Source organism: Pteropus alecto, unplaced genomic scaffold (assembly GCF_000325575.1).
Source record: "Pteropus alecto unplaced genomic scaffold, ASM32557v1 scaffold177, whole genome shotgun sequence".
NCBI lineage: Eukaryota > Metazoa > Chordata > Mammalia > Chiroptera > Pteropodidae > Pteropus > Pteropus alecto.
Window position 1 is genome coordinate 13,015,438 of NW_006442207.1, and position 11,890 is coordinate 13,027,327.

The following is an 11,890-nucleotide window of genomic DNA, read 5'->3' on the forward strand; positions in this document are numbered from 1 at the left end:
CCTCATCCCTGGGCAACCACTGATCTGCTTTCTGTCACTGCTTTATCCCTTTTGTTGAGACTATTTGTGAAAGTTCTATCTTCTGCTTGGAACTCCTGTATCATGAGAAAAACAGAGGGGATTTAGAATAAGTACCAGGAGAAGGAGTAGAAGGAAACAGTGGAAAAGAAGGATTGTCTAGGAGGAGAAGTTTTTTTTTTTCTAATTGACTTTATTTTTTTACAGTAGAGGAAAACTTTTAAGAGAGAGCTATTTATAGCTTTGCTATGATGACTTAGGTAGTTGGGAGTAGGGCCTTGTATTAGTAGAATGTTTTCAACTGCAAATATCAAAAAACTCTGACTTAAACTATTTTAAACAATAGGAAAATTATTTTACTTTATAAGAATTCTAAAGAATGACAGTTCCACAGTGGTGTGATCAGTTGCCTTACAAAGTTTGCAAGGACCCAGATTTTTTTCTATTTCTCGGCTCTCATTCGCAGTATAATCGCTTTTAGCGTCAGGTCAGCTCCTCTCAGAATAGCAAGTTCCACTTGTCACATCAAGACACATGTCTCTTTTTTTAGGAGCTAGGAAGTCTCCATGAGAACCCTCTAGCAGACTTCCCACTGGCCAATTTGCTCAGTGTACCACATCTACCCAGTTTTACCAACATCCTTGTTTTCAAGAATGTAGAATTTTCTGATGCTGAAGAGCTGCCACAGAAGCTATAGCATCCATCAATAGGTGAATAAAGATGTCTTTCAATGAGGAAAGGAGTTGAGAGATATTTTATAGAAGCCTGTCATACCTGCTTAACTGGGCTGTGTACACAGTCAAATGAGATAAGCCCTTGTTGCTATAGCAACAAGATAAAAGAGGATATCTGGGAATGCTCAAATCCGCCAAGGGAATTATAATGTTAACCAGGAGAACACAAATAGGAAAAGAAAGTGAAAATTTTTACTAAATGAAACATAACAAATGGAGATAGCTTGTTTTAGTATGTTCTTCATTTCGTATAAACTATGATAAAACTTCTGGTAGAAAAAACTTTTTTAAGTCATGTTGTTTGAGGTGTATTTTTTAGATATAGTAAAATTTACCCTTTTAAATATATAGTTCTGAGTTTTGACAAATGCATAAAGAAGTGTAATTTTCATAAAAATTCAAGCTATAGAAGAGTTTCATCATCTCCAAAATTTCTCTTGTGCTCCTGTGAGGTCAGCTCTTCCACTCACTCTCACCCCTAGCATCAGTGATCAGTTTCTTGTCCACACATCTCTGCCTTTTTTTTTAAAAAGAAGAAAAGTAAAAAAAAAATATATGTATACACAAGGGGAAAGAAGGAGAGAGGGGATTCTATAGCTTTTGAGTCTGGCTTTTTTAAATATAGTATTCATATGAAATTCATCCATGTCGGTGCATGTATCAGTAGTTCATTCCTTTTTATTATGAAATAATATTCCATTGTAGGAATATGCCAGCTTAGACTGTTTATCAGTTGAAGGACATCTGGGAGGTTTCCATTTCTTAGGAATTATAAATAAAGCCTGTATAAGCATTGTCGTACAGGGTTTTATGTGAACACAAGTTTTCATTTTGCTTGGTTACATACCTATGAATGAGATTTTTGGGTATTTGGTAAGTATATGTTTAACTTTATAAGAAACCACCAAACTGTTTTCCAAAGTGGACGTACTATTTTACATTTCCTTCAGCAATATGCAAGAGCTATATCCTAGCTCCATATCCTAGCCAGGAGTTTTTAAAAAATTTTCTTTGGCTTTTTATAGGTATATAGTGATATTATGATTTTAATTCGCATTTCCTTGATGAATAATGATGTTGGACGTCTTTTCCTGTTCTTATTTGCCATCCATATATCGCCTTTGGTGAAGTGTTTGTTCAGATTTTTTGCCCATTAAAAAAATAACATACACATGTTGGTAGCAGCATTATTCACAGTAGCCAAGAAATGGAAGTAATCCAAATGTTCATCAGTGAATGAATGAAAAGGAAAATGTGGCACATACATGTAACTGTGCAGCCTTAAAAGGGTAGGAAATCCTGATATATGTTACAATGTGGATGAATATTGAAAACATGTTAAATGAAATAGGCCAGTCACAAAAGGACAATACGATTCCACTTATGTGAGGTATCTGAAGTAGTCAAATTCATTGATGCAGTAGATAGAATGATGGTTACCGGGGGTAGAGGGTAGCATGCAAAGGGTTTTTTATTTTGGTAGATGTAGAGCTTCATCTGCGAGATAAAAAGGTTCTGGAGATCTGTTTCACAGCAATGTAAGTACATTTAACAGTGTTGATCTGTATTCTTAAAAATGGTTAAGATGGTAAGTTTTATAATACCACAAATAAAAAAAAAAACTAAATTAAACTCTAGACTTTATTTAGATTCTACTAATTTTGTCTCCAGTGTCCTGTTTATAGTCCAGGATTCCATCTGTGTTGCCGCATTACATTTAGTCATAATGCCTCCTTTGTCTCTTCTTGCTGATGGTTTCTTAGTGTTTCCTTATTTTTCATGACCCTGTTAGTTTTGAATAGAATCTTCCTCAATTTAGGTTTGTCTCATGACTTACTCATGCTTGGACTAGACTTATGGGTTTTGGGGAAGAATGCCGCAGAGTCAGAGTGGCCTTTTTTTATCATACTGGGGGTATATGTTATCAATATGCCTTACCACTGGTGATGTTAACCTCAGTTACTTGGTTAAGGTTGTGTTTGTGGAGTTTCTCCTCTGCAGAATTGTTTTTTTCTCCCTTTCCCTGCTTTATTCTTTGGAAGCAAGTCACTAAATGCAGCCAGCACTAAAGTTGGTAGTGGGGGTGGAGGTGGGGAAGTTAAGCTTTACCTCCTTGAGGGGAGAGTAGCTACATAAATTGTTTAGAATTCTTCTATGAGGAGAATTGGGTTGTTTATTCTCTTATTTTTGAGATGTAAGATTTCTTTGTATTTTTTGCACACTAGTCTTTTAATAGATATGTGTTTTATGAATATTTTCTCTCAGACAGTTGCTTGCATTTTCATTTTTTTAACAATGTCTTTTGAAGATATTTTTAATTTTCATGAATACAGTTTACTAATGTTTTACGGTTTGTGCTCTTTTCTGTTGTAACTCAAGGATAAAATAATTATTTCTTTTCTTCTAGAAGTTGCATAATTTTAGCTCCTTGCATTTAGGTATAAGATTCATTTCAGGTTAATTTCTCTATATACTGCTTGGTTTGGACTGAGGTTCATGTTTTGTATGTGGATGTTTATTCAGCACCGTTTTTTAAAAACTATCTCCATTGAATTGCTTTGGCACATTTGTCAAAAATCAATTGGCCTTACATATGTAGGTATATTTATGGACCCTGTATTCTGTTCTGTTGATATATATGTCTTGTCTTTTACAAATTATCCTGTCTTGTAGCTTTATAGTAAGTCTTGAAATCAGATATGTGAGTCTTTCAACATTGATCTTCTATTTCAAAATTGTTTTGGCTATCTTAGGTCTTTTACTTTTCCATATGAATTTTAGTGTATGTTTTTCTCAAAAGCCTACTAGAATTTTGATTAAGATTATGATGAATCTATAGACCATTCGGAGGAAAATTGACATCTTAATATATCTTACAATCTCTGAACAGAATATATCTCTCCACTTATTGAAGTCTTTAATTTTTTCTCATCAATACTTTATAGTTTTCAGCATGCAAATCTTGCACATATTTCATTAAATTTATCCTAAAGTATTTCATGGATTTTGGTACTGTTGTAAATGGTATTTTTTAGAATTTCAGTTTTTATTTGTTCATTGCTAATATATAGAAACACTTGAGTTTTGAATTTGACTTTGTATCCTGTCATCTTGCTAAACTCACTTATTAGATTTAGTAGCTTCTTGTAAACTTTTTGGGATTTTCTACGTATACAATCATGTTATTTGCAAATAAAACATTTTTTTATTTCTTCCATTTCAATCTATATCTCTTCCCTTTTTTTTCTTGCCTTATTTCACTAGTTAGGACCTCCAGCAGTTTATTAAATTAGAGTAGTGAGAATTGATATACTTGCCTTGTTTCCAGTATAAGGATTCAGTTATTTTTTATTAAATATGATGTTAGCACTATGTTTTTTGTAGATGCCTTTTATCAGGTTGAAGAAATTCCCCTTCATTTCTAGTTTCCTGAGAGTTATTTTCATTAATGAATTTTAGACGCTGTTAAACAGTTTTAGCATTTATTGAGATGATCATATGGTTTTCCTACTATAGAAACTCATTGATATTTGAATGGTAAACCAACTCCACATGATTGCAATTTATTATTTTTATGTGTTGCTGGATTTGATTTTCAAATATTCGTGAGGGATATTGGTCATTGGTCTGTAATTTTATTTTCTTATAATGTCATTTTCTGGCTTTAGTATCAGGTATTGTTGACCTTAAAAAGAATTGAAAAATGTTCTCTCATTTTATTTTCTGGAAGAATTTGTTGAGAAGTGATGTTATTTCTTCCTTAAGCGTTTAGTAGAATTTGTCAATGAAGCCAGCTGGGCCTGGAATTTATTTTCTTGGAAGATTTTAAACTATGAATTAAGTTTCTTTAATAGATGTAGGACTATTTATCTTTTTCTTCTGGAGTGACTTAAAAGTTTGTATCTTTCAAGGAATTTGTTTTATTTCTTAAGTTATGAGGTTTATGAGCACACAGTAGTTTATAATATTCACTTTTAATATCTGTAGAGTGTACTGATTTCCTTTCATTTCTGATCTTGGCAATTTGTATTTTCTCTCTATTTTGGTCGTCTGGCTACATGTATATTAAGCTTATTGATGTTTTTTCAAAGAACCAGCTTTTGGTTTCATTGATTTTTTTTTTTTTCTTCTTCTATTGTTTTTCTGTTTTCATTTCCTTGATTTCTGCTCTTTATTTACTTCCTGTTGCTTGCTTTGAGTTTAATTTGTTCTTCTTTTGCTATTTTCTTAAGATTGAAGCTTAGATCATTGATACGAAAACTTTTTTCCTAATATAAATATGTAGTGCTATAAATTTCCCTCTAAATACTACTTACTTTAAGCTGCTATCTCACAGATTTTTATTTGTTATGTTTTCATTGTCATTCAGGTTCAACATATTTTCTGATTTCTCTTGTTATTTCTTCTTTGATCTTTGGGTTATTTAGAACTGTGTCGTTTAATTTCCAAATATTTGGGGATTTTTAAAGATATCTTTCTGTTAGTAATTTCTTTTGGTTCAGGGATGTTCTTTGTGTGATTTTAATCCTTTGAAATTTATTAAGACTTGTTTTATGGCCCAGAATATGGTCCATTCTGGTCAGTGTTCCTTATGCACTTGTACTCTGTTCTTGGAGTAGAGTGTTCTGTAAGTTTCAGTCTGGTCAAGTTGTTTGATGATGTTCATTGTTTTCACAGATTTTTCTGTCTACCTGTTCTAAATTGACAAAGAGGACTGTTGAAATCTCTAAATATAATTGTAGGATTGTCTATTTCTTTTTTTAGTTCTTTCACTTTTTGGTTATTGTATTTTGTAGCACTGCTGTTAGGTATGTACACATTTAGAATTATCATATCTTGGTGAATTGACCTTTTCGTTATTGTGTAATATCTCTCTTTATCCTTGGTAATATTCTTTGTTCTGAACTCTGCTTTGTCTGATATGAATATATGGCTTTCTTTTGTTTAGTGTCTGCTTGTCTATTTTTCTCTATCCTTTTACTATTAACTTATTTATATCTTTACATTTAAAGTGGCTGTCTTCTACAGAGCTTGTAATTGGGTCTTGTTTGTTATCCATTCTGACAGTCTCTTATTTGGTGTTTAAACAATATACATTTAATGTAATAACTGATACATTTTCTTTTAGTTCTGCCATTTATTTTCTGTTTTCTCCCCTTTTTCTTCTGTATCTCCTTTTCTGCTTGCTTTTGGATGATTTGAATATTTTTAATATTCCATTTTAATTTTCCAAGTGGCTTTTGGTTGTTTTTCTTTGTATATTTTTGGCAGTTGCTCTAGGATTACGTTATATATACCTTTTGCAGTCTACTTATAGTTAGTGTTGTACCACTTCAATAAAATGTAAAAGCTTGGTACTCTGCAGGGGCCTTTAATCACCAACCCCCACACTTACTTTGTTGGTATAGTTGTCATATGTATTACATTTACATACATTACCCACCAGATAATGTTATAATTTTTGCTTGTGACAATCATCCATATCCTAAAGAACTTCAGAGGAAATTTTTTTTTTTAAATTTACCTAGATATTTTCTATTTCTATTGCTCTTTTTATTCCTGAAGATCAAAATTTCCTTCTGGTATCCCTTAGTCTTTCTTTCTTTTTCTTTTCTCTTCTTTTTTTTTTTTTTTTTTTTTTTTTTTTTTGTACCCCTTAGTCTTAAGAATTTTCTTTAGCATTTTGTTTAGAGCAGTCCTCCTGGTGATAAGATTTTTTTATTTTCCTTCATTCTTGAAATATATTTTTGCTGGATGTAAAATATTCAGTTGGCAATTCCTGTCTTTAAGTACTTTGAAGATGTTATTCCCCTTTTTCTGACCTCCATGATTTCTGAAAGTAAATCTATGGTTATTTGAGTCATTGTTCTCCTGTTTGTAATATATTGTATTTTTCCACCTTCTTTTAGGATTTTATTCTTACCTTTGGCTTTCAGTAGTTTGATTATGATATGTGTAGGAATGGCTTTTCTTTGAGTTTATCCTGTTTGGTGTTTGCTGAGTTTCTTGAATCTCACCAAATTTGGGAGTTTTTAGCCATTCTATTTTGCAAATTTTTTACTGCCCCAATGTCTTTCTCTTTTTCTTCTTAGACTACAGTAACACAAACGTTAGACTTTTTGATATTGTCTCACAGGTCCTGATGCCTTATTTATTTTTTTCTGTTCTTCATATTTAATAACTTCTGTTGTTCTGTCTTTAGGTTCACTGACTGCTGTGTCAATCCATTCTGCTGTTAAGCCCATCTAGTGAATTTTTAACTTTATATAATATATACTTCTAAATGTTTTAATTGGTTCTTTTATATTTCAATTTCTCTGCTGAGAAGTTCTGTCTTTCCGTTCAACTGTGTTTACCATGTTTTCACGGAGCATAGTCATGAGAGTTGCTTTAAAAGTCTGGTAATTTTAACATCTGTGTCATCTCAGACATTTGTTTATCTGTTCTCTTAACAATTTGTTACATTTTCCTGTTTTATCGGATATTCTGGTTCTTTGTATGTCCTGGTCCTTTATAAATTGAGTAATTTCGGATTACCTGGACAAAATTACCTGGACATTTTTAATGTTATAGACTTGTGTAGACTTCGGGTTTAGCTATAATCCTCTGGAGAGAGAGAAAGAGAGAGGGTGTGTGTGTGTGTGTGTGTGTGTGTGTGTGTGTGTGTGTGTACAGTGTCCCACTAAACTTGTGGGTTTTTTGTTCTTTTTTTTTTTTCTTTAGATTTCATTTTAGTTAGTTTCTCTTCTTCAAATTCATTGATCTTTTCTTCTGTATTTTAAAATATGCTGTTAATCTCATTAATTTCATTTCATCTTATTCAGTGTACTTTTCATTTCAGAAAGATTTTTTCTTCCCCAGAAGTTCGACTCGGACTTCTATTTTAATATGTCCATTTCCTTCCTCATTGTGTTTATATTTTCCTCAATATTCCTGAGCATATGGAGCATATTTACAATAGCTGTTTTAATGCCCTTGTCTGCTAATTTCATCATCTTTTTTTATGTCTAGATCTGTTTTATTGACTGATTTTTCTCCTGCTTATGGGTCATAATTTTCTGCTTCTCTGAATACCTGGCAATTTTTTAATTGGATTTTGGATGTTGTAATGTTAATGATGTGCTAGATTTTATGTTTCTTTATATAATGTTGGACTTTGTTCTGGAATATGATTTTGTTATGTGGAATCAGTTTCAGGGTTTGCTTTCAAGGGTTGTTAGGGTAGGTGGAGAGAGCAACCTTTAATATAACTAATTTCAGCCCATTATTAATGTAGTACCCATCCATAGACTCTACCTGATAACCCAGGTATTAGTAGGTCTTTCCAGTCTCACTGGTAGAAACACAAATTATCTTATGTGTGGAACCCTCCATGAGTACCGCAATTTCTTCTCCTTTCCAGTAGTTCTTTATTCCAGCCTTAGGTATTTTCCACTTTTATATACGTTGATCAGTGCTCAGCAAAAGATGTAAGAGGGCCCCTCTACAAACCTCCAGAGTTCCCTGACAAACTCCCTCCTCTATAATACTCTGCCCCACAAAATCTAGGTGCCTTGGCCTCTCCAGATACTGAACTTTATGTCTTTGGTTTGGCAAGACTTCTGTGTTCTGTTTTGGTTCCTCCTCCTTGAACTTGCAGGCTAGAAACTTCTCTGTGTGCTAAACTGGACTAATTGTAGCGCTCACCTTGTTTGTTTTCCTCCTTTATGGATCACAGTCCTGTATACATGTTGTCCAATGTCTGATAACTGTTGTTTCATATATTTAGTTTAGTTCTAGTTTTCTGTTAAGGTTAGAGGGTAAATTATGTCTTCTTATTTTATGACTAGAAGAGGAAGGCTCTCTGACACATTTTTGATAAAGGTATGCCTTTAATGTTCCCATGGCATCAATTTACTGCAATGAAGTCCACTGACTAGGAAGGACTTCCACAGGAGCTGCTCTGAACCATAAATGATAACCATAGTTTGAACTGTTTTTTCATTAAAAAAAAAAAGATAATTACCAATACTAAAGAAAAAGGAAAGTGTAAAAAATTAAAAATTTTATAATCTTTTTTAGTATTACTACTGTTTCATAGTTGTATATTAGCCTGCGTGTATGAGTAGTTTTACATAGTTGTAAACATGTTATCCTGTGTTTTTAAAAACTATCATAAAATTTTTTGTGTAATTTTTAAAAATCTATCATAAAATTTTTTCCTTTTTTGGGGGGAAGGGTAATTTTCTCCTCTCTCTCTCTCTCTCTCTCTCTCTCTCTCTCTCTCTCTTTTCTCTATTTTGTCTTAAAGAAGTATGCTTTTGTTTATGGAGTACAGATGTTTACGACTTATCATAAAATTTTTCTTTTTTGGGGGGGAGGGTAATTTTCCCCTCTCTCTCTCTCTCTCTCTCTCTCTCTCTCTCCTTAGTATGGCTATAATTTATTTAACCATTCTTTTTTTTTTTATGGAAATTGTGGTTTTCAGTTTTTGCTATGACTTAAGTTTCTTTTCAATGGCTATGTAGTATATGTTATTTTTGTGTACCATAATTTACTACATAAAAGATTACCTTAGTCTGAGGCTTTTAGGGTATTTTGAAATCATTTTGTGTTTAAATTTGATAACTTAGAAAAGAATTTAAAAGCCTAAGGCGTTTCCAAAGGAAATGAAGTGATAAGGTCAGCTGGGTGCCTGTTCACTAAGAAGCAGAGCTGACAGGATATTACAGAGAAATAATCCATGGACAGAGTTAAAATACCCATTTGAGGTAAGGAGCAGAAAATTCAGCTCAGTTCCATAAATGTTTAGGTCTCCACCTTTAGAGAACTTATGATCTAGTGGAGGATCTAGTGAAAAACAAACACATCTAAACAGATTTCACAATTGAGTTGAAAAGGATATGACCTGCTAAAACAGTTTATTCATTACATGAATAAATTTACACATACACTGAGTGAAACGTGAGTTCAGACTGTAGAGCTCTAACTTGGAATTATACCAAGATCCCCTGCACTAAATCTTATAAATTAGAAAAGCAGCACTCTGATAATATGTTTTATTAAGGCTTCTATCTTTCATAAAATTGCATGAATTATAAAAATGTGTTATTACTAGAACAGATGCAGAGCAGCCATATGAGTTTTCTTGCTATATTTCAGCCCTCCGATAGAGCTGCTCTTGGTACTCTTGCTAGAGAAATACTGGTCAGAAGCAGGTAGTCAATGTACTCAGAAAGTTCCTATGCAGATTGGTTACACATCTCTCAATGTTAAGCTCCAATTTCCTTCCTTAGGGAAAGTCTCAGGTACATTGATTCATTTGTTTGGGAGGTAGTCTATTTAAATTAATAATAGCTGATACTTAGATAGCATTAATTGTGTGCCAGGCACTGATCTAAGGCTTTCTATACACACATTAACTTATTTAATTTTCACAGTAATCCTTTCATATAAGTATTGCTGTTATTCTCTAGTAAGTGGCAGAGGCTGGACTTGAACCTTGACAGGTGGCTTCAGAGTACATACTCTTTACCACTCACTCTGTATGTATAGACTCTAGAGTCATTCCTTCCAGGTTCCAGTTCCAGCTCCATCACTTACAGCTGTGTGAATGACTTGATCAATTACTTGTCTCCCCTGGGTGTCAGTTTTCTCATCCATGTGCTATATTGCATGTAATGCAACTTTGACTAGTTCCTGGCACATAGTAAACTCTACATATATAGCTCTTATTAGGTATTAGTTCATTAAAAACATGTACTTAGAGTGCCCATCATGTGCTTGTTCTTTCAAGGAGCATTGCTGGTTTATCTCTTTTCTGAAATAGTCTAGGTACTGTAATGTGTGGCCTTAAAGCTCATAGATGAAAGAGAACAGTTTATATTTCTATTATCCTCCTGTGGATAAGTGTGGAAAAGAGAATTTGGTCAGAGAAGGGAAGAATATTCCTGTTGATTCATGTTATAAGTTACACAATTAAATCAGAGAACTAGAACAGGTTACTCCTTGATTAAAACATGACCATCCTTAATCTGGCAAGGTTTTTTGTCCTGTTTGACCCAGTTTAGACCTTTAGGAGAAAAATCTATTGGAACAGGAGGGGACAGTTAACTCAGCCTACCAATTCAGCCAAATTAACCCTGGCCATTAAGGAAATGATAAATGTGGCAGCCGGGTTATCTTCATACCACCACCTAAGTATAGTTGTAAACGATGCAAAAACTAAGTATGGAAACCTATTAGCAGAGAGTGGAGAAAGGGGAACCCAAGGCAGAGGAGGAGTAAAGTAACTTGATAGAAAGTAGATGGAAAGTTAGAGAAAAAAATTCCCATGAAAATAGTTGAAAATAAGCCCTTATATTTTTCTCTAGGATGAGGACATTTTAAAAAGAAGGTTGGTACAGGCTCTGTTTGGTTATTCTGATAGTGCTATTCTGAGATGTGCCTTCATTCCTCATATCTGTGTTTTATACCAGTGGTCTGACAGATCTTTGTTCTTTCCTTCTGTACAGTCCTGAGGCTTTCTACCAATGCAGGCCAGTGGAAAGAAGCAGCTAGCAAGGTGACCCACGCATTGGTTAATATCAGGTAAGGAATGAAAATTTCTCTCTTTCAGAGTTCCTTGGCTCATCTGAGGCTTATTGTACCTTTCTAAGTGGAATGTGTTGAACACTATTACTATTTTAAGTACTGATGTCTGTAGGAGTGGAAGAAATTGTTGCTCTTGATCAAGAAAAGCAGGAATACATGAGATTTTCATTTTGTCACATTGAAATAGCTCACAGTGCTCTTCTGTGAATTTTCTTACCAAAAGATAGTTGCAAGACCTTTTCAGTAGTCTTTATTACCAAAGTATTTTCTGTGTATATGCCACCTAAAAGCTTTTCTCTGAAAATATTTTCTGCCATTCTCGGTTCAAAGAATGACTCATGAGAATCTGGAACTTTGACGTTTTGCTTTACATGGCTATTTCTATTTGTGGTAAACAAAGGCAAATGGAGCTCGCAAGGCTAAGTCATTTTAGGTCCCTTAGGAAACAGCAAGGCAATTACAGAGTGCCATATGTATTGGATAAAACTGAGTCATACATAGAGTTGGTTTAGGGTTTGAGGAAATGACACTCACAGGAGTGAGCTGTTTGTAAATGGAGAGAATGT

The 11,890-nt window shown here is 33.5% G+C and overlaps 1 protein-coding gene across 3 annotated transcripts in view; it reads left to right on the plus strand.

The window, feature by feature from the left end:
* The window catches only part of ARMH3 (armadillo-like helical domain containing 3), a 77,390-nt gene extending 65,991 nt beyond the window's left edge, over window positions 1–11,399 (plus strand). For all 3 annotated transcript variants that reach the window (XM_025039180.1, XM_006920957.3, XM_025039179.1), the window contains exon 23: window positions 11,246–11,399. In XM_025039180.1, coding sequence (XP_024894948.1) covers window positions 11,246–11,325 — 80 coding nt within the window. In that variant the 3' untranslated portion in view covers window positions 11,326–11,399. The remainder of the gene's footprint in view (window positions 1–11,245) is intronic.
* Window positions 11,400–11,890: the final 491 nt, after the last annotated feature.